The sequence below is a fragment of the Protopterus annectens genome, chromosome 7.part0 (assembly GCF_019279795.1).
Source record: "Protopterus annectens isolate FY-2018-M chromosome 7.part0, PAN1.0, whole genome shotgun sequence".
NCBI classification, from domain to species: domain Eukaryota; kingdom Metazoa; phylum Chordata; order Ceratodontiformes; family Protopteridae; genus Protopterus; species Protopterus annectens.
Window position 1 is genome coordinate 807,803,374 of NC_056739.1, and position 24,240 is coordinate 807,827,613.

Genomic DNA, 24,240 nt, shown 5'->3' on the forward strand with positions numbered 1-24,240 from the left:
CGTTCGTGAAAATGTACTGCCAATCATTAGCGGACCGGAGTTCCTCTGTGGCGACCCCTAACCGGGAAAAGCCAAAAGACAACATGAAGTCTGAAACTCAAATGCCTGTCATTGTTTTCTAACTTCAGTCTTTAATGATTTCCACTAATTTGCCAGAAAAGCATAACTTTATAAAAAATGAACCAAAAATATGAGGCAAACATGTGGACATTGTGCGAAAATCTGTACAGTTGAGAGGTATGCTTTTGTCCCTTGATTCGTGGGTTACATGGAGCAGAGAAAATCCACACTGCACATTCAGCCTGTGGTATTTGATCACATTCAGCTCTACCAGCAGCAACTGCAATTACTAAGGCTAGCCGTGAAAGAGTTGTGCTATCAATGCACCTAATTGTGGGTGTTGGGCAGAATAAACACAGTATGATCACAGGCCCATAAAAGGTTGGAGAAGTTGTATGATTGTATCTATTCTCCACATCCTTTTATTTTCGAAAAAACTGGCATTTCAGTCCATCAGAATAACAGTCTATGATCCACTTTACTACATTTAGATTCAGGTCTGGCATACATTTTATCATTACTGTAAATTTCTTGGATAGACAACATGGTTCCATGTGCATACTTAGCAACTGAAGCGAACATCTACAGTGCCTATCGCTCTGCTGTCTCAGCCAGATGCATCATGCAGACACGTTTGGCACTTGACTCATGGAGTACAAGGGGTAGAGAAAATCCACACTGCACATTCAGCCTCTGGCACTTGGCAATTCAGTCATTCACCACAAAAAGGAAGGTTGGTTAATCCAGGCAGTTCATTCCAGGATATCAAGGCTTCCAAAATAGTGTGTGTTTGCATATATATGTGTGTGTGTGTGTTGGGGGGGGGGGGGGGATTGCAGTCTAATGAAGCTGCTGTGCAGTGTCTGCATACACTGTTTTCTGCAGTATCGCTGACCCAGATTAGATTGTCTCTGGCAGTTAGGTTGCAGTCTGGAGAGAAATTAAATGAACAGTATTTGCTGGTTTATATTGTTTGGAAGAACGGAGTTTCTCACTATAATTCTGTACATAGCTCTCAACCAGTCAGGGGCAAATCTCAACAGAATTGGGGAAAAATCCAGAAATATCAGGGGCACTTGTAAAATATTACTACTATTCACTACAGACATTGTCAGAAAAAGCGAATATGAATTAATGTCCACAAATCTAAAACTCTAATTATTGCCATTACTTCTTAAGTGTAACTCAGTACTTTTTCTTCAAAAGTCAACAGTTGTAGGAGGGATTAAGAGGGACAGAGCTAAAATTTGAGTCAAAATCAGGAACAGTTAAGAGGTATAATTCTACCATATGCAACTGCACCAAAAGTATATAATCCAGGTAGGAGGTTGAGGGGAAAGGTTTTGAGTGCACATGCTTATAGTGATGGAAGGATGGCATCACTGACACTAGATTGATCGGAGTATATCACCACTGCCTACAATGTGTTCTCAAGATGGCAGGATGCCACTAGCTGTGACATTAAAAGGGCCATCATTGAAGGGGTATGAAGCCCAGCACTGTCAGCTATGGATATGAAGTAATAGCAAGAAAGGGCACACAAGTCTATCTCAATACAACCTGTCCTTTCCACACATGCTGTCAGAGCATCTCAAGATGAGCGTTCAATCTCTTACCCCCAGCATCTCCTCCACTGATGGCCTACAGTGCAGACTGCACCCCCCCCCCCCTTCTATAAATTCCTGGATCCTCCACTGCATGTGTACCCAGGCAGTCTTCATATCCAGTTCTCTGTCCGTCCTACCATAGCTTTACTCTTCTTCCCACTGGAAGCAGCTGCAGTTAACCGCTATGATCGGCATTTAACTTTACGAATGCAGTTTGAAAACTTTTAGGCAGTTTTTGTATTTTTGTCTGAGACTTTGCATACATACATTCCTTTGGATGGTTTAGAGGTCTCCGTGAACCCTGCTGCAGCTTCTCACATCAAAACTATGACTTTTCTAACTGTCCTACTGGAATTAATGTAATGTTACTATTACTCCACTAATTCAGTTGCACAAGGAATTTAAAAACACTAATGAGTTTATGTAACATTTGCTAAGCACATTTGACTTCATAGAGAATAACATTTTTTATACAGTGAACTAACAGGAGAAGGAACACAGAACAAGTTAAGAGTGTGTGGAAATAATGAGCAATCAGTATATCAAATCATTCTTCCAGCTACTAAGCTTCAGCTAATTCCATCTAGCTTCTGTGTATAGAGTCCCTTAAGAGTTCCTTATTCATAAGTACATAATTGTTTTATTGGATTTTGAATTGCATGCCTGAAACAGTGGTCCTTGTGTATATATAATTTACATTTGTCTAACAGATTTTTGAGGTCTGGGAGTAGAAATGTGAACCTGTGAACACAGTGAAAAGAAACGTTAATGCAAAAAAGTGTATGAATTGAACTGGTAATAAGCAATGGGGGGTATAACATCTGTACATCAGTGGAGTATCCATTACTTGAGAATGGACATTATAACTACTCTAAATGCAGTGATAAGTTGTCATTGAGTGCGAATGAATCCAACAGCAATAATCCATGACTATTATGATAACCATAACCAGAGTTCCAGAAATGCTTTCTAGCTTGTCAGCAATAAAAGATTTTCAACTTGGCTGCAGCTCTAAACATTATGCTGAATTTGTGGGGAAATTTCTCCATCAACAAAGTAATGTACTGGTAATGTGAGATGATGTAAGGCTTGCCTTGTGAAACCAAACCTGAAATGAGAATCTATCTTGACGTGAGAAGACTAGTCATACCTCTCAACCTGTTAGTTTGAGAAGTCTTGACAAAGATTAAAATAATTGGGACAAAGGCTGAGAATCGGGGACATATATTTTTTAAAATTGCTCTAATATTAAGATAGATGTCAGAGTAACAGGTTTTTAATTTGCATGTATTTTTCTTAAGGATATAACGTCTGAAACTCGGATGTCTATGTTTATATATTAACTCCCAATTCTTAATGATTTCCCCGAAAACCACAAATGCTGTGAAGCCCAGACCAAACGTGAAGCAGAAGCCTAGAGAGTCTGTGAGATTCTGTACAGTTCAGTTATGGAGGTAATTCAGTGTTTGCCTCCTGAACTCAAACTGATATTGTGAGATTCCTCCTTGTTTATCAGATTATACATTAAATAATCCCTTGGTTTACTAGAGTAAAACTTTTATGTGCTGCACATTACAAATTATAGTGTATGTTTGTGTTAAAAGGTGGAAGAAGCTGACTTAAAACAGATTCTCCAACTGTTGCTTTTTGATGACATAAATATGATTGTCTCCCCTTCTAGGACTGAACATGCCCCGTGATCAATCACTTTTTCAAGGTCTGGTAACTCTGGAAGTCCCTGTGGACCAAGTTCTGAACATGGCAGCATCAGAGAAGTGTCCATTTGTAAACCCTAAAACGGATACAGAAAAGGTATTTGTCATGGGTGGGTGAGAAGAGACCAAGTTTTAGCAATCACTGTTACAGTATTTCAAGTCTCTACTCAGGAAATGTGAAGGATAATACTGAGTTGTAATTTTCCCTTATAACAGTGGACTGCTGTTTTCTCCTTCTTCCCTCCTCCACCAAAACCTTGGATACAGTATTTGAGTGTTTCACATACCACCAAAACAGTGGCCATTATTTATAAATCCTGTGCAGAATATTAGATTTTGGTTAGAGTATGAACTGTTGACCAGAGTAAACTCTGTATGTACAACCCAGGTTGAACTTTTGGAAATATCAGTGTTGGTTGTATTCTCAGTATGGAGATTAAACTATCGGAATATACTGCCATCTAGCTGTCATAGAGAGGGTGGGAGTAATAGACATTAGTGCCATAAGACTGGTATTCAGCAAACATGCAGACCAAATGCCTAGGACAGTTCAGAAACTCTGCATTACAAGGGGATAGGCCTCTGTATGCAGTCGTATCCCAATGTGTAACCATAGTACTCTGTGAAGTAACTTTTTCAAATGGTGGTTCCACTCCCATGATGGTTCATTATTCGCAAAGACAAGAACAGCTTTATATGGTTGAGTTCCATTCCCATAAATTATAGGAGTGGAACTTCATGTCAGTAGGTCATTCAGTACAGGATGGCAGCTTCCACTTATGTCGATGTGTTGCTGAGCATTAAATATCAGCAACGGCATCTGCAATAAATGTAGATTCCCAAAAATACACTTGTGTAGTAGGAGCATGCAGACTGGCAGTTTATTGTAAAAGTTTGACTATGACTTTGCAGCAGTCCTGAATTTGATTGCTATGGGCTGCATTTCCCTCCTCTGCAAGTCATAAAATAGACATTGCTCTTGGGTCACTCCTGAAAAGATACTGTGTCCAGATGGCCTTCCTGGTTAAATCGGCTGTACCTTGCAGGTCTGACTATCCTGCTTCCATAACTGTACTCTCTCCCTGTTTCCAGCAATGATGCATGCAGTGGTTCTCCAGTCAAACAATTGGCATACTAGTTTTCAACATTAACATTGTATGGTTATGGTAATGTACCCTGCTCTGCAGTCATGAAAACAAGGAACAAAATATCTAGGAATCTCTTCCTGCTTTGAATGTATGCCAGGGAGCAGTCACATTGCATCAATTCCTCTACAGCTGTCCACATAGTCAGTATTTTATGTCTCCAAGGAAGGCTTTAACAAGTATGATCACTGAAATATGTAAGTGTTAACTACAACAGATAAGGCTAAGACAAAGCTCATCATATAGCCTTTACGCTTTTTTATGCTCCCCTGCCCTTGCTAAGCATCAAGCCTTCCGCAGTCTGACTTGAATGCATTTGTTCCCCACAGTGGTGTGAATCATCCAAGGTGTACACTATGGCAAGAGCCATCCGGTGGGGTGGGGTAGTTATTTCTGGTTGTGTCCTTTCTGGCATCCTGGCAATGAAACTTTTTTTTTGTAATTTAACTCCTCCCTCAGAGGAATGTGTATACCACAACACCTTTCCCCTCACTAACATAATGCTCCCAAATACTTGCTCAATGAAGTATGTGATAATGTCTTTTATGTCCATTCCTCAACTGATGGGTCTTGGAATCGTCCGTCCCCAACATTAGCTCAGATTTCGTTTGTCGCTCTTTGAGAACAGATATGGTTTGCTGGGGCAGGCTCTTTCAGCTAAGTACCTCAGTTTACTCTAGCTTTTTAGTTGTTTCTTTAGTACATTTATTGTTCTAATTATGGTCTTTAGTTTCTTTATCTATATTTTTCCCCCTCCCCTTACCTAAAAAAAAGCTTTCTTATAGGCTTGCATTGTTAATTTCCAGAGTTTTTTTTTTATGTTGGTACACTTGTTCTGCCATCAGGATATTCTCCTCTATCTGGGTTTTCTTGTCATTTGACTGAACTCTGATAAACCAACTGGGTTTAAAAAAAATGTGTGACTTCTGGCTACTAGATGGCTAATTTGGACTCTCATCCTATATATGTTTATTGTGGAGAAGCATCTCATCAGGATGAAGATTGTCCTACCTTTACACCTTTTGTATGCCATGCACTTTTTGAGCACCAAAACAAGCTAGTTCTGAAGGGTCTCATCTGCCCCCAAGGAGAATCTGCTGTCTGTTCTGCTTCTGTAGCATCCCCATTTGGGAAGAAGCACTTGGGCAGGCACAAGGGTGACAACGGTGACAAGCTCAAGGAGAAGGGAAAGAAGTAAGGAAGTGATCCTCTGACTGTTCTTCTTCAGTTTTGTTTCCATTCCAGCAACTGAACTTACCAAGACCTCAGATCTGACAATGGTTTGTTCCACAACTCCTCCTCAGCAGGAGCTCAGGTTCACTCCAGAGCCAGTCTCTCCTAGACTGTACTTGCTTTTTCTTCATGAGACAACAATACATAAGGCTTCAAGACCTCCTCCAACATCATCTTACTTTAACTGTACCGGAAGTCTGTTAGAGGCTGAATTCCTCAGGACTCAAATTCAGTTGAGTTCTCCCAGCTCAATTTCTCATCAGACACATGAGCTTTGGGCTCTCTCCTTTGCTTGCGGCTACTCCTACTCCGATCTGACCTCTGGGTTCAGGGACTTTGGATCTGATATTTCCAGGATCGTCAGTGTCTGATTCAAAGTTGTGGTAATCTTTGATTCTGGCATATTATCTGATCCAACCAGCTCAAATTTTTTCTGAGCTGGATGTTTCCTTAAGTCAAAGCTTTAGCATACAGTCTTAGGGGTAGGGGATCGATTCTGAAGTTGTCCATTCCCTTTGGAGCTTAGGCTTTAGCTCAGTTCCGGTACTGGTTTCTGAGCAAGGTCTGGGAGGTTGTCTTGCTTATTCTGGGGTGATCACTTTGGCTCCTACAGGAGTAATTTTGGGCTCTCCTTCAACCTCTGCTTTCAAAGCAGTTGAGAGAGCTCTCTCCAAGGCTGGAGATCAGACATATCTACCCACATTGGTTTCACCAACTCCTCAACTGACAGCCTTGGGTCCAGATCCTGCATAGTCTATCCCTTTGGGACATACTATTCTCAAGACCATCCTCATTCAGAACACCCCCTCAGGCATCTGAGTCTTCTCCTGAACATTTCCTTGTGAAAGCTACTCAGAAACATAAAGTGTAAGAAGAGGCAGTTCAGTTCCCCATAGGAGTCCTTGACAGAAAGACACAGATTTTGATGAAGGGGTCCCCCAGATCACCCCTTGAGGATGTCTCATTCTGGGAAGTTCTCATACTTTTGTGACAGAAAGGAGATTGGTCTTCCAAAACCCCTTCTCAGGACGAATCAGTTTTTTGGGCTTTTGGTACCAGATCAGCTACTTCCTGAGTGGATCCCCCCAGCCAAGGAGATGGTAAACTTGATCTCCCAGTGGGCATGGAAGGAACAGGACATTGAAAACCGATCCCCAAAAAAAATGTATTTAGGTGTCCCTAAAGACCACTCTCACTAGAGCAAGGGCCTGGCATTGGATGCTATGGTAGTAGCGGCAGCCACTAAGAAAGTTTGCTGAGGAAAGCTCATCTATGCATACCTGTAATAGTCTGGGACTTTGGACATATTTGGGTAGCTTGTTTATGCATCAGCTACCTTGGCACTTAGGTTATTATTTGGCACACATGACAAGCTTTCAGTGGAACTTGACAAAGGAATTCTCCCAAGTCCCTCTCTGGGCCCATATCTGTTGAATATAGGAAAAATGTGGATTCGCAACTGGCCACCCGTCAATCACTGTTGAACACCTCCATGCTTTTAATTTACAACACTACAGAGAGTGTTTCAAGAGCTGCTGGCATTGGGCATAACAGTAAGGAGACCTGCCTTGATGATTTTGTGTGATTTTGTGGCGATTTTTAAGACATGTTTTGTCAGTACCCTTTTTTGATAGATTAACCTTGTTTAGTCCTAATATCAAATGCACTCTCCAGGAACAAGAGGGATAGGAAAACCCTTTCTGCCATAGGTATATGGTTTTCTATTCACCCCCAGATGACATTTGATAGAAAATAGTAAAGGGTAAGAAAATGTGGTTCTGAAAGTACCTGGGATTCTCCCAGGACTCCTTTGGAGAGAGAGTCCCCTGAGGCAAGAGGAGGTATTCTGTCTGTAGATGTCACCCTCATGGCTGAGTAGGTCTGCCAAATCAAGGCTTCATAGGTCCTTTAAGTGAGAAGTTTTATTAGGGCTCCTGAACAGTTGCCAGACTGCTACAGTTTGGAGATCCTTGGTGGGGGGAGGTGCTTGTCCCTGCACCCAGAAGCCTGGACGTCCGTCACCAAAGATGTCTGGTTGGGACAGTAATTACTTGTGGTTATTTCATTCCATTTCTCCATCCACCCCTCCAGTAAAGAAACTACCAAACATTCCACTCACTCAGAGAAAAGCAGCTACAGTAGAAATAAAAAAGCTGTTAGACAAACGGGTCATCCAGAGGGTTCTACCAGACCAGCAAGGGTCTGGAACTTATTAGATATTCTTTTTAGTGCCAAAAATGAACGGGGACCTTAGGCCAATTTTGAACTTCAGTCATCTGAATTGGTATGTCAGACACTTAGTGCTGGATGGTCATGGTACAGTCTGTTCTTTCTCTTCTGAAGGATGATTGGATTTGCTCGATAGACCTTCAGGTTGCGTACTATCCATAAAAATGTGCAGACAATCCAGAAGGTTTCATCACTTCCATCTGGGAGACAGTTATTTTCATTTCAGAACCCTTCCCTTTGGTCTCATAACAGCCACACAGGTGTTCACCAAATGCATGTCGGTGATAGCAGCTCATCTCAGACTGCAGTGGTTCTAGGTGTTTCATTATCTTGATGACTGGCTTCTTACTGCTACTACCACACCTCTTCTAGTTCTGGCCTGAAACTATCTACTCCAGCTGTGCTCCAACCTTGGAATTGCAGTAAATTACTACAAATGTCATTTTTTTCCCCAGTACAGACTCTGGAGTTCATAGGAGCTCACTTGGATACTACGGCTCAGATAGCAAGGCTAACACAAAACAGACCATCCACCTTATGGAATCGGGCAGTACAGTTTCTTTCTTATCAAAACCTGCCTGCCAGACTAGTCCTGCAGCTCCTGAAGTCAGTGGCAGCCTCCATTACCATGGTTCAGGGGTGGTTATGAGGTTATTGACCCGAAGGTCTTTATAAGCCTAGCCGTGTGTACCCAATATAATATTAGAGAAACCCAATATAAAGGATCTTGCCTAAACTCGAGTTCTTAGATAGCAGCAAATGCCCATATCTGGGAAGGTCATAGGTGAAATCCTCGGTAGGAATTTACGATTTCCCATCCAATCATCCAGGCAATGCTTAAACAGCCTCATAGAGAGGCTTTGTTTGATGTGAATTGGTAGCCTATTCCAGGGGAGTGGCAACCTCTGAGAGACATATTTGTCTCTCTAGCAGATCCTATTTGTGTTGCAGGCCATGTTAAGGTCCCTTGAGTGGGTGACCCTTGTCCTATTTGACTTGTGGATGTGCAGCATTTCCATTAGGTTTGGATCTGAGATTGCTCTGTAGGCCAGGCACAAGTCTCTTCTAAGTATTCTGCATACTACTGAGCACAGTAACAGTGATTTCAGCCTGTCAATGTACGACATGTTCTGGAGACCCTGAATTTTCTTGGTTAGAAATCTCTGAGGTGTCACAAGTTGCTGTAGGTGCCTGGTAAGGTACATATACCAAAGGAAGTTTTGTTCTCCATTATTGGCCTGATGAGGGTCAAGTGCAGGGGTGTTATGACCTGTTTCATTCTTGAGGCAATGCTTTTGCTAATGAGGTGTGCAACATAGAATGCCTTCCTTACCACAATCGACACATGATGGTCAATGTTAAGGCTACAACAATCAACTTCTGTTCCCAAGTCTGTCACTACGGAGTTGTTACTTAGGGTATTATTATTTATATGATAGTGTACAGGGATATTGTTTATTACCGAAGGGGATGGTGATGCATTTTCTAGCACTGAGTTTGAGTCCATGTGTTTTGCACCAGGTAGTGATTTGTAGAAGTCCCTCTTTAAGTATATTGACATTGTTTGGGGATTCCATGATTGCACCTAATTTGCATTCGTCCGCAAACTTAGCCATATCGAAGGGGATGGTGATGCATTCTTTAGCATTGAGTTTGAGTCCATGCGTTTTGCACCAGGCAGTGGTTTGTATACGTCCCTCTTGAAGTATATTGACATTGCTTGGGGATTCCATGATTGCACCTAATTTGCATTTGTCAGCAAACTTAGTCAGCCACAGCCCCTCTGTTTTGGCCTGAACTTCTGAGAAGTATATTCCAAACATTAGGGGTCCAGCACTGACCCCTGTGAAACCCCACTGGTGGCAGCTGTGCTGGTTGAGGTAAAGTCCCCAACTTTGACTGACTTTGATCTGTCGGTGAGCCAGTTAGCAACCCACCTGATGGCATAAGGGTTGATATTCAACTGTGAAGATTTATCAATGATGCCCAAATGTGGGATTGTGTCAAAGGCACTGGCTAAGTTGAAGTTGGCTGTATGCACACATTTGCCTTAGTCTGTGGCTCTGGTGACCTTTTTTCGAAGAAGTCTACCAGGTTCATCAGGCTTGACCTGTCTTTGACAAAACCAAACTGTCTGATCAAGGGTTTGGAGATGATCTATATCCTTATTTATAAGGTCCATGATGATTTGTTCCATCGCCTTACAGATAAGACTGGGTAAACGTATGTGCCTGTAGTTCCCTGTGTCTGTTGCTGTACACCCTTTATGAAGGGGGATGACAGTTGCTGTTTTCCATTAAGTAGGGACAAAACCACTACTCAGGCTGTGGTTGAAGAGAGTACCTAAAGGAGTTGCTTAACTCCATGTTTTAGACCATTTAAAACACAACCTGGGATGCCATCTGGTCCCATAGAGGCTGTGTTTTTGGCCTTGGAGAGAGCATTAATGACTTGCTCCTTGGAGATGCAAGGTGGGGGAGATGTAGAGGGAATGCTTTGTGGAATGTTTGGAGGGGACAGGGGTTGACATTTTTGCCAAACCTGTCTGCTAATAGGTTAGCTATTTTCGCAGGATCAGTGTGTGACATGGCATCCACATCTAGTTCAGCACATATCTGGGTCCTCCCTTTCATGTTACAGATAGAGCTGAGGAATGTCTTATGGTTATCCATAGCTGTGGTTGATATTTTTTTTCGAAGTTGCCCTTAGAGGATTTTACAAGTTGTCTTTTGTTTGCTCAAGCAGAGGAGGGTGTTCTTCCAGTCCTGCTGGGATCTCTCTCTTTTTTTTTTTTTTTTATTGTTAGACAGCAACATCTACCTCATGTTGTATAACTTACTAATGCTAGATGTCCACCAGGGAGGCTTATTTTTTCTTGTGGGTCTTATTTTGATCTTATAGGGTACAGCTGTATCAATACATTTGTATAAGTGTTTGTACAAGGCATTTGTGTATACCTTAGTATAATTGTCAATGCCATCAGTGGGAAGAAGAGCTTGGAAATTATTTATGCTATCCATTAGGAGGGTATAATTAGTTTTGGTGACATTTTTTAGCCTGATTTCACCTAAGAGGGGTTCAGCTGTTGTAGCTATTTCAAATGTGACTGATTTGTGATGATATGTAACTAGTGAGTGTCCTATAGTTGTGGTGGTGCAATGGTCACCCATGTTGGTGAGGACTAGGTCAAGAATATTTGAGGCCCTTGTGGGGTAGCATATTATTTGTCCAGGAACCTTTGTGCGAGAATGTTGATACTCTTATAACTGTCCCAGTCAATGGAGTGATAGTTAAAATCCCTGATAACTCCAGTGTTTGGTTGTAATTTGATTTGACTCAAGATGGTCCAAATATTGGTTCATTGAAGGGGCCTATAGCTGCTATTGATGACTTGAAAGGGGGAGTCTTACCCACAGTTTATTGAACTTGGAGTAATTCCATGGAGTGTTCCTGTCTAACCAATCTAGAGTTGTGTATATCTTTGAAGATAGATACTCCTCCTTCAGTTCTCACATGTTCATTTTGCCATCTGAAAGTGTGGAAGGCATTGTAGCCTTGCAAGGCTGGGATACTCTCTGCAGTCCTGAACCAAGTTTCTGTGACTGCATGGATGTCAGCATCTTCCAGGGAAGGGGAGTACTTCCAGAGACTGCAGTTTCTGATTTAATCTCCTAGCGTTTATCAGCATCAGCATAAGAGTGATATTTTCACATCAGAAATTTTGTTCTTGAGACCTTGCCTAAAAAGGCACTATGGGGAGGCAAGTGCCTTAGCCAGTAACCGAAAGCCTAGAGGTGACAGCTGAAAACCATCTCTGGCAAAGCAGCATGGTCCATCAGCCATGTCATTCCAGGCTGACAGGAACTAGATCCTCTTAGAATGACACCAGAAACTAAGCCAATTTTTGAAGTCAGTCATTTTTTTGTTTATATTGTGGTATCATCTTAGGTGAATGCTGCTCAAGGATAGGGACATACCTGCCTGAGATGCACACATTCATGAAGCTCAATTATGTCTCTCTTAATTTAGTCCAGTGAGGTACGTCTTAAATCATTGACACCAACATTAACTATGATGGAGTCATAATGATACTTGTTTTTGAGAGACTTGAGTGCATGTGTGAGCTGACTGTAACCTTCTTGCCCAGCTTCCTGAGTGAGACATCTGTGTGTCTCACAATGGAGTCATCTATGAATAAAAAATTTGGTTTAGATATGCTTTGCCATAGGGGCTTATTTGGTTGAGACACTTGTGCTTGTGTTTTTATGTGTATTGAGTGCTGCAGATGCTGTATTTAGGTCTAGCATTGTTTGTGTTTGGAAGGTCTCTGGTGTTTAGGTAGGTTTTGTGGTGAGTACCTCCACATATGATTTGTGTTGAGTGCATGGTTTGCATAGGAGGCGTAGTATGTGAGCTGACAACATGTTTAGTGTTACTGTTCTGTGCGCAAGAGAACAGGGGATCTGATGTTGTTAATTTTCATTCATTCCTTACTGATGGGTGTCTGTTCCATCCTTGGAACCGAGTCGGCCTTGTTACCTCAGATCAAGTTTGCCTAACATAAGTAAAGCAGAGGCTGTCTCTGGGCAGAAAAACTCTAAGAACAGGCACAGGACACTGTATGATCCCCCAGGAGCCTTAGGAGGGGAAAGGAGGGTGGAACGCAATGAATGAAGATCAACAACACAGATGGAACATTATGGTAAGAACATAACGTCTTTATCTGATATCGTTAATCTTCATTCATTCCTTACTGATGGGACAGAGTCCCCTAGCTACCTTTATTCCTGGAAGGTCCTTATGGAAGAATGTTCCAGAGTACCATTGAACCAAAGGATGCTCTTCCCCTGGAGGCCAAATCCAGTTTGTAATGAGTGATAAAGGTATGAGGGTTAGTCCAGGTTGCGGCTGGACAAGAGGGGAGGGTGGCCTAATGGTTAAGGTGTTTGCTATATAAACACAAGGTGCAAGGTTTGAGTCTCATAAGGGATAATTGGCTAGGCTTAAAATGGCTCGCAAGGGCAGTTAGCTTAGTACTAACCTGTGAACCTATGAACCAAATGTCACAGAAGCTCTCGCATGGAAAGCAACATAAGTAGCTACTGACCTGGTAGAATGTGCTCTGAATTTACAAGACAGAGGGGTCCTGTTCTTTTGGTAAATCATGGTTATGCAGTTTCTCAACCATTTGGCCAAAGTTACCTTTGAGAGAAGATTACCCATTTTTGGTCCTAAGAAGACCACAAATAATTGGTCTGATTTACGTATTGATTTAGTTCTGTCCAGGTAAAAACATAAGTGCCTATGCACGTCCAGCTAGTGAAAGCAATATTCTCCTTTATTTGAGTAGTTGGGGAACAAATACTGATAGGTCAATTGTTTGGTTAATTGCCAGTTCAGAAATAACTTTAGGTAGAAAGGATGGATTAGTTCGGAGTGATACTCTGTCTTTGTGAAATATCATATAGTGTTGTCTGATACACAAAGCTTGAAGCTCTAAGACACATTTAGCTGATGTAATAGCTATCAAAAATAATGTTTTCCAGGACAGGAATTTTAGATCACAAGTAGAGCCAGGCTGAAATGGAGATTGTGCTAGAGATTGCAATACTAATGTTAAGTTCCAAGGTTCTATTGGTTCCCTGAAAGGGGGTCTGATATGTAGGACACCTTTTAAGAACATTTTGCAGAAAAGGTGGGATATAAGGGAAGAATCTTGAAACCCAGTATGGAAATTTGAGCTAGCAGCTAAGTGCACCTGAATGGTTGAAGCTGCTGCTCCTGAATCAAGATGCTTTGACAAATATACCAAGACTACAGCAACTAGAGCTGAGAAGGGATCCAGTTTTCTTTGTAACCAAATGAGGAATCTCTTCCATTTGCTGAGAGAGGTTTTCCTGGTGGATGGTTTATGAGAAGCCAGAAGGATATTACGCACTGGGGAGGTGAGGTTGTCCTGCCTGGCGATTACTGGAAGTGGAGGAACCAAGCTGTCAACTTGAGACTGAAAATGTTCAGGTGAGTCAACCCTTGTGGATGAGAGATCAGTTCTGGAGAGGGATCCAGAATCCATGGGAGATCTAGTAGGTGAGGCCAAAGGAAGAGATGCCAAACTTGTCATGGCCAATAAGGGGCAATGTGGATCACTCTGCTTCTCAGATGAAGGGCTTTCTTTAGAAATTGGGAAATCAGGGGAAAGGGAGGAAGGGCATACAGAAGTCCATGGGCCAATTGTGGATCAGAGCGTCCCTCGGGGACTTCTCCTGTGGGGGGATTAGGGCAAAGTAGCTGCTGCATTTGTGGTTTGCTGGGGAGGTGAATAGATTGCAGCAAGGCTGGCCCCAGCGACTGAAGATCTTCATCAAAACAGTAGGATTAAGGGACCACTCCTGAGGCAGTAAGATGCATCTGCACAGTTTGTCTGCAATCATCTTTGAACTCCCAGGAATATGCTTTGCTATCAGAAAGTGATTGGAAGCTATCGCCCATTGCCAAATCCTCATGGCTTCTCGACATAGAGGGTAGGATTTGGTTCCCCCTTGTTTGTTGATGTACCAGACCACTGACATGTTGTCTGGCTGAACTGCAATAGTCCCTGATGAAAGGATGGGATGAAATGCTTACAACGCTAGAAGCACCCCCCTCAGTTCTAGGACACTGATACGCAGATTGGCCACTGTATTTGACCTAGTGCCTTGGACCATTTTCCCCTGGTAAAGCCCTCTCCATCCCATCAGGGAAGCATCCGTGATCACTGTGGCCCTGGGCTATTGAGGACAAAAGGGGCGGCTCCATTGTTGTCCGTCTGGCTTCATCCACCACATTAATTCTTGTTTGCATGTTTGTGTTCGAATTCGGAATGATAAGAGGTGATGTAAGGGATACCACTGAGTTAGAAGGAGCCATTGTGGAATTCCCACGTGTAGTCTTGCCAAGGGAACTATAGTAATTGACGCTGCCATCGAACCCAAGAGTTGAAGTACAGTTCAGGCTGGGACTAGTTTTAGACAAAGTATCATCCGGATCTGTGATCTTATCCTGAGCAGTCTGTGATCTGGTAGAGATACTAGACAAGCAGTTGTATTGAAGATCACTCTGATAAATTCTAGGGATTGAGAAGGAGCTAGGTTGCACTTTCCCCAATTTATCGAGATTCCTGGATGTTCTGCAAGTCTGAGAGTGTACAATAACGCTGTTTCCAGTAGCTTGGTGGGGGTGGTGAGGAGCCAATCGTCCAGATTTAGAAACACTTGGAATTCTTGTAGTCTCAAGTGAGTTGTTACTACTGCCATGCACTTGGTGAACACTCTGGGGGCTATAGAGAGTCCAAAGGGCAGTAGCGGAATTGAAAGTGATTGGCTCCTAGCCAAAAAGCAAAGGAATCTTCTGGAGTGTTTGTCCATTTTTATATGGTAATACGCATCCTGAAGATCTACTGAGCACATCCAGTCATATTTCTCGAATAATGGAAGGACAGATTGAACTGTGACCATCCGGAATTTTTCTTGCTTGACAAATTTGTTTAAAATGCTGAGATCCAGGATTGGTCTCAAGTCCCCTGTCTTTTTTGGCACTAAAGAATCTCGAGTAAAATCCAGATCCTATCTGGTCTGGTGGGACTGCTTGGATGACTCTCTTTTTGAAGCAGCTTTTGAATTTCTAGTGCTGCTGTTTCCCTTTGACTGGGTGGAACATCAGGAATTTGAGTTGGTGGTGTTGCACAAAGGTTGAATGGAATGTGGTATCCTCATGATCCGTTGTACCCATCATTCTGTTTGCCAGGCAGAATGGTACAAGAAAAAAACATCCCCCGACTACTTCCAGAGGAAAGCAACCGGGCCGCTCCTCAGTACCCTTGTAGGGTTGCCCAGAGAAAGAATCTCTGGGACCCTGGTTACGTGGACCTTCTTTGCTCCTATAGGGGTGTCTTCTGGTTAAGTTACCCCCTCTGCCATGGGGAGTATACTCACCACGTGTCACGGAAAGGACCCTGTGATTTTTTTGTGCCACATCTTTCCACTCCTCTGGTTCCTAGAATATGAACGTTGAGGGGTTGAAAAACGTACGCCCACGGCAGAAAGGGTCTTGCTGTCCTTTTCACACCTGACGAGTGTATTTCTGACTTTAGGGCCGAAAAGGGAAGATGCTTCCACTGGAGCATTCAAGAAGGAAAACTTAAAGGGGTCCGCAAAGTCATGAAGGCGCATCCAGGAATGGCGTCTCATGACACCACCTGAACCCGCTGCTCTAGCAGCTCCTTCCAAACGCATGGAGGAGTTGGAGATGGATTCCAGGTAGCTAGCTGTGAAGCAACCTTGTTGCGGACCTCGTCAGACACAGCTCCTGTTAAAGTTTCAGAGAGTTCAGTCAGTAAGTCTCTCTGACGCCTGATGAAGTGTGCCAGATAATTCAAAGACCTAACTGCAAAGGTTGATGATTCAAAGACTCGCTTCCCTAGCCTGTCTACCGCCTGGGACTCCTTCTTTGGGGGTGGATAGTCTGGCTCCCCATGGCCAATTCTTTTTTGGTGGCAGCCACCACCACCATAGCATCTACTGGAAGTCCCTTGGACCAGTGAGGATGTTGTTCCAAGGGAGATGAGATTTTGTCTGGCCTCGGGGGGGGTCGGTTCAGTGGTGTCAGGACATTTCCATGCACACTGCACGATGAGCTGAACTAGCTCATCTGCAGGTGGGGTAACCCAGGAGGTAGAAGGGCAAGCACAAAAAGCCTGCAGGAATATGGACTCCTTGGAGGAAAGGTTGGAGGGCTTCCAGTCACCCATCTGTTTCAATATTTCCAGGATGTCTCCAAAAGGGACATCATCAGGGGGCGACCATGGAGACCCTTCTCCTTCATCGTAGTCCATGTCTTCGGTAAGGGACTCCTCAGGTGAGTTTACATGCTTCCTCTTGCACGTCTTCTTTCTCGAGACCTCCTCAGTGGGAGCTTCTGAGGAGGACTCCTAAGAAAAAACACCCTGTAGAAGGGTATCCTGAGACTCTTGCGTTCGCTGTCCTACAGTAGTGGTTTGTGTCAGCTGCAGCTCAGAGGGAGGATGCAATGAGGGTTCAGATGCCTGAGGCTTGCCTACAGAGGCAAGAGCCCTCTCCATTGCCTAGAAAGCCGCCCCGCCTGAAAAGGGATGGGAGCCCGGAACAGAGAAAGACAACCTTGGAACCGGGGTCGCACCCCAGTCCAATGAACCAGCTCCCAAGCAAGGAGTCTCAAAAGGACTGGGCAACGGAAGGACTCCCGGGACCATGGACAGTGCCGTAGAAAAAAATCGGTGCCGCACCATGAACCCCAGTGCCTACGGGCCTGCCATGATCCTGAGAAAGGCTCAGTACCAAATGTACCAGGAGCGAAAGGGATGACTCCAACACCACGGTGAGATCCACCAGTGGAAGTGAAGCAGTGGGAACAGATGAGGGCATCTGTTCAGGGGGCTTCAATACTTGCATAGAAGTCGAAGAAGTGTTAGCTGGAGTCTGTGAAGAAAGACTCCCACCTCCAAGAAGGAGGAGAGTTTTGGATGATGATGTAATCCTTCTCACCATCAGCAGCTGATCCACAAGTCGCACCACATCCAATTCGGAAAGGCTCCTGGAGGAGTGCGTCGATATTCCCGATGGGGAGTCAGGTCTTTCTAAGAAGGGACTGTACTGTTGCTCCAGGAAGGGATCCACCAAGGGTGAATATCGGGTCCTGGCTGTTGGGTTCACTGGCACCGAAGTGTCTATTGTGGTGTGCATGGGCAGTTCCAAAGTTGTCAATAAAGGTAAGTTGGCGTCGTGGCTGTGTACGGTGCCGAGAGAGATGGTGTCACAGTTGATGGGACAGAGATCAACACTGAGGTGGGTTCTAATGTTTTAGGTATGATCGGTGCCAAAGGTGTAGTTTTCGGTGCCAAGGCTGACACTGAAGATACCGATTTTGATGGTGGTACCATGGATGGAACCGTAACTGACGGTGCAGTGGAAGTCAATTTCAATGTTTCAGACAATTTAGGAATTATAGGTCTCGGTTCCTGTTTTTTCTCACCAGAAGGTGATGAAGGAACTGAGTGTGATCGCTTTTTATGATGTTTATTGGGAGGAGGTGAGCCCTCCAACCCAGAGAAAGCCTCCAAGAATGTTGTTTTAAAGGAGTAGCGCACCCACAGCCTCAAAAAACATGTTTAAAACATCATGGCATGATGTTTCCTACACTTTAACAGCACTCTCGGATTATTTACAGGATTTTAAATATTTTTATATGTAATTCCAGACTCTGACCACCTGGAGGCTGGCATATTGACGTGGTTTGGATAAATCAGGTTGCCATCCAGTATCCCAGAAATCATTGTTTGGCTCAAAAATATTACATCATGCAGGCCTCCGTTTGCCTAAATTTCCTGTCATTTCATAGATGTTGCATGCGTAAAAAGTACTGAGTAAAATAGAAAAGTGTAAGTAACATTCCCTGCTGCTGAATGACTACTTAAAACAGAAACAGTGCAAATGCCACAGAACACACTCAAAGTGCTGTTTACTGCTGCCTTTTTTTCTAATTTAGTTTAAATGGCACTAATTTGTGAGACAATGAATTCCAGTCCATTTACTTCTCCCCTTCCCCATAACACTTAGCTTCCCTAGCTGTCAAAGTCCTGAGGGTAATTTGACCTGGTAATTCCATTGATTGGCAGATCTCAGCAGGGTGCTTGACTCATGTAATTTAATCTTTGCTCTAGCATTTCCTTTGTTAGAGGGGACATTTTTTTGCTGCACTATAGCCATGGCCTTACTTGACTGCATTCACATCCAGTAAGGTCTTACACCAAGGAGCTAAAGAATAAAACATTTATACTATTAACCAGTTTAGATCTTTATTAATTTAAGTGTTAAGGTATCTACTTCATGCTTCCACCTTGTTAAAAATTGAGATTTACATGTGCAAAGTGTGTTGGTATGCAGTGTTTGCCTCCATATGTTTTTACTCCACTGGTTGGTTTGCAAAAAAAACCTTTTGCACTGTCCCTGGATTTGTCTTGGTGCATACACACCACATTGCTATATTTCCCCTTTCTTTTTCTTGTGTCCAGAAGTCACTTATAACAAAGTAAATTTTTTATTGATTTTTTTTTAATAAAGGACATCAAGGTTAACTTACATTGAATCAGATAATGGATGCCACTGCAAAGAATCACTGCTGAAATATTTGTGCATGGACAAAATCCCTAACTGAATCTATTTGCCAGCCTCCAGTTCAATTGGTGCTATGGCTTTAATATACTGGTGTGTTTGCACATGCCTTCCAAATATCTCCACCATTACATACCAGTCTTGCAGTGTAGTAACCACCCAACATGCCCATACACCTTTAGCCATCAATATGCAGCTACTCCTGTTCATGTGAGTATGTGAATTCATTTTCAGACTTAAGGTGTGGAAGCTGCACTGAATAATTCTAGGTGCTTGTTCAGGTTTCACATGGTGCTTGCTTAGAGCTATTCTCATGTTAAGCCACTATGAATATGTTGCACTGCCACCTCTGATACCAGGGTAATGTTTTAATCTTTCTATTCCCACACTGCACACTAGCAGTATCTGGTGCAAATACAACAGAGAAGTATGCAAGCGATACACCACCTAAGCATCATTTGCCGTGCAGAATGTACAAGTATGCATACCAAATTTCTGTGTTTTCAAACATCGGTGTTACTACACTACTACTGAATAAAATGAACATATTGAAATGTAACATGACCTGTTACCAGATGTAATTAAGATTTTTTCCGGTATAAACAAATTTCCATGATTCTCTGGCTGTTTGGTTTGATTCACTTTACTGACTACCTATAGAGGTTTGCTTTTTCTTAGAAAGTTGCAGTAAATATTTTGCTATCCGGTTGTTTACCTGGTTAGTTTGACTGGGCACACTATGAACGTTTCCAGTGGCATCCCGGGGTAAAAGCTCAAAATGGTGCCATCTCAATGGTCTGACCTTGTACTGTAGTCCCTTAACTGCTGCCTTGCATATCTTGCATAAGGCAGATCTGAATTATCCATTGCAATGTCCAGTTCAGTGTTTCATCTACAGATTGTGTGCCTACTGCCTTTGATGAATACATTGCCTAGGTTACATTAAAAAAATAACATTGCAATAGGGAATGGATGGCAAACCAAAAAATTAGTAACCAAAACTTCCACACAAATTCACACAGCAAAAGCGATCCCGAACACAATGAAGGACGTCTTCTTTGATTAATTCAACGGCAGCCAGAAATAAACGAACAAAAACAGTTTATTGAAGAAAATACTCCATCCAAAACCTTAGATTAAGTACTTTCGTCTCCAACACGGAAACTTCATCAGAATCTAAGGTATAACAACACCAAACCCCTTTTATACTAAATACATTCAATTAGCTGGCATTTAATTAGATAATAAATAAATTGATGAATAACTTCAGTTTGTCTTAAAAGACCATGCCACAAAAAATTGCATGCTAACAAATCCTGGAGACATTTTACGAACATTTGGAAATTTGAAAACCTGTATGAATAAAAAAAACTATATAAGTATGGGAAATACATAGTAAATAGGAAGAAAATCATAAAAGTATATGTGGTACTGTTGTGCCTATTGTACTATTTAAAAATATTATTTAAAAATATATGCATGTAGAACAGTATGTCAAACCTTAATATATGTAAAAAATATATATATAAAAATATGTAAAATGCATAAATATAAATATAGATACATAGATATATAAATATATAAATACATAAATTCATAAACATATCAAATATATACAAGTAAAATAAAATATATAATAAATAATACATATATATATATGCGATAATGTTCAAATAGATACATTCAAGTAAATACATTCATACAAATACACGTCCTATATATCTTGTCCAATACTTCCATATACTTTATCAAATATTGTGACCTAAAAGTTGAAAGACTATATACGTATATTTAGATGTATGAAAATCAATTCAACTAAAATTATTTCCAATAAAATTAAGTACAATTAAATAAGAAGGTTGAACTATAACCAACAGTGTGTGTATTGCTAGACACAACTATTAATATACATCTATTCAGATTTTTTGAAAAATTAGACATATAAATAACCTAAGAAAAACAATATCTGTAATAATATTATTGCTCTCTGATAATATTCATTTTAATAAATATGTATAGTAATATTCAAATTTTATTTTTTATTCTTATGTTTCTTAGGATCACCTGCGAGCATTTTCAATGCTGGGGTAATACAGATGTGTTCATTAAGGCCCTTGCCACAACAAGAGTCCAATCTAAGCTGCCACATCATTTCTTTTAACTCCAGTTGGGTTTCCCAATCACCACCTCTCTCAAAACATTTCACTTCCTCTATTACCCAGAATTTAAAATCTGCATTTTGGCAGATCAATACATGTCTGTACATAGCATTATTTTCATTTTGTTTACTTATGTCTCTCATATGTTCATAAATTCTGGATCGTAGGTGTCATTCAGTTTTCCCAACATAGTAGCTCCAACAGATTTTACAAAAAACAAGGTATACCACCCCTTTTGTATAACAGCTACTATAAGTTTTGGCAACCAGGGTTGTTCTAAGACTAGGTATTCTAATCTCCTTTTGTCCTGCTATAAACGCACATTGTGCGCATCTACCACATTTAAATGTCCCACATTTCTTATTTGCCCCATGTACGTTGTTACCTTGTTTTTCTAAGATGTTCTTAATATTTCTATTCCTCCTATAACTATAACTTATATCATTTTTGAATACATCACTTTTGGTAGCCATTTCTCTAAACATATCCCATGTCTCATTTATACATTTTCTAAGTTGACCTATCCCTTGATAATACGTAAGGGTTAAGTAGGGTGTACTTTTTTCATGATTTTTATTGTGGTAATTACTATCACTTCCCAATTCCTGAACACCCCCATTCACTTTGTTGTTGTCTCTGTAGAAATCGCTGCTCTTAACTAATAGAGTATATTTTTTATCACTTTTACCCTTTTGGACCTGATGTTTTACGTCATATATCAACTCTGTCGGGTATCCTCTCTCCAGAAACATTTTGCCCACAAATTCAAGCTCTCCCATAAATTCAATGTCATCTGAAATCATCCTCGCCATCCTAATCATTTGTCCCTTTATAATATTCTTTTTTAATACATAAATCAAAATGTAGATAAGCGTTAGAAAAATGTTCCTTTCTATATATATTAGATTTATAACACTTATTTACATAGTCCTTGTCTAACCTCACATCCAAAAATTGAATAGAATCTGTTCCAATATCATGTGTAAATTCTAAAAATGTCGTAGTATGATTTATATATACAATAAATTCATCTGTCTTGTCAGTAGGCCCTTTCCAAACAACAAAAATATCATCTAAAAATCTATAATAATTACTAATGTACCTATAATAGTCAGACAGAAATATAAATTTCTTTCCCAATATAACATAATTATATTAGCATAAATAGGGGCACACGCAGAGCCCATTGCCACCCCTTCTTTTTGATGATAATATTCGCCTTGAAAGTACACATAATTATATTTCAAGACTAACTCCATGTTTTCTAGTACTAACCTAAATTCATCATTAGTTACCAACTCGGTTTCAGTTAAAATCTCTTCAAACCATGTCATTCCTATGTCTAGTGGTATGACTGAAAACAAATCTCTTACATCTATAGTGATAAAAATACTATCATTTGTATATAAGCATTCTCCCATCATCTTCAAAAAATCCCAGGAGTCAATTAAAATATGATCATATTTCTTGTAAAACTGCTTCAATTTTGAATCAACATATATGGCCAATGGTTGCATCTTAGAACCCTGAGATGAGACAGTAGGTCTCATAGGTGGGTCATAAACAGATTTATGGATTTTCGGTATACCAAAAATAGCTGGAATAACTGGTTTTGGGACTTTAAGGAAGTTATAGAGATCCATGTCAATCAAACCCTGTAGTAGGTTATCTTCCAATACTAAATCAGTCTGTCTGTATGATATATTGATTTCATTTCTAGAAACACTACTGTATTTATCATTATCTAGAATATCCTTCATCCTAGTCGTGTAGTCCCATTTATCCATGAATACCACACCCCCACCTTTGTCCGGTTTCATAACTCTTATTTTGTCATCTTCGCTCAACTCTTTCAATAATTTCGTTTCAACCTCAGTCAGGTTCCTAACTGGTTTAGTATTGTACATATTCGCTATACGTATCCTCCTAGTTACGCTTCTCTCAAAATTCATAATTTCGTAATGTATAGGGGGATTAAATGTACTAGCTCTCTTAAGTATATTTTCCTTCTTAGTAGTATTCCTGTCTTTGAACATGTGAAGAAAATTTAATTTTCTCGTGAAAAGTTTTATATCCAATAAGACATTTTCTATTCTAGGAATGTTGGTAGGTACAAAGGTAAATCCTTTAATAGATTAAAATGATCTTCATTGACCTGCTTATCGGTATAGTTGAATATATTGTAATTCCTACAAGTGCAAACAATATTGTGCCTATTTTCATCTATTGGAACTACAATTCCAATATCACCAATACTGGTATAGAGCACTGAATTCTCATGTGTTATTTGCGTAATCTCCCCATATGTTGAATGTTGTTGTTCTCCATCACCTGTGCATATGTGGGTTGCTGCATTCGGTTCCGTAACCTCTCTGACCTCCTGGATTCCTCCAGGTCTAAAGGGATCTCTTTCCTAAAAGTATTAGCGCTTTCCCCACAACTAGTAAAATGCTGTTCTCCTTCATTGTCATCATATTCGTGGTGTGCATAATAAGGTTGTTCCCTACCAAAATAATCATGCTGTCGTCCACCCCTTCTGTTTTCTCCAAATTGATTAAAATGTATAATATTCCTGTTGTTGTATCTCCCATTTCCCCTCCAATTGGTGTTTTTGTTGGTATAACTTCTATAATTGTGATATGTATTGTTTTTAGACTCGACATAGTATGCCATACCTTTCTCATACACAGCCAAATCCCTTTCCAATTTTAACATATTCCTGTTAATGTTACTGTTAGTCATATTGTCTACATCACATAATATTCTCAAATACACATTCTTATGTTCATTTACTTGAAATAACAAATCAGTACTGATGCAATCATACAATACATCTATGTCTTTTTTGAGTGTCTCCATATTTTTAGTATTTAGTTTAATCATTTCTTTTAAAACTGCCAGCCCACAGT

At 41.0% G+C, this 24,240-nt stretch overlaps 1 protein-coding gene across 1 annotated transcript in view; it reads left to right on the forward strand.

Moving 5' to 3' along the window:
- Window positions 1-24,240, forward strand: part of PPP1R35 (protein phosphatase 1 regulatory subunit 35) — a 400,482-nt gene that overhangs the window by 267,541 nt on the left and 108,701 nt on the right. The window contains exon 4 of the mRNA XM_044077343.1: window positions 3,349-3,479. Coding sequence (XP_043933278.1) covers window positions 3,349-3,479 — 131 coding nt within the window. The remainder of the gene's footprint in view (window positions 1-3,348; window positions 3,480-24,240) is intronic.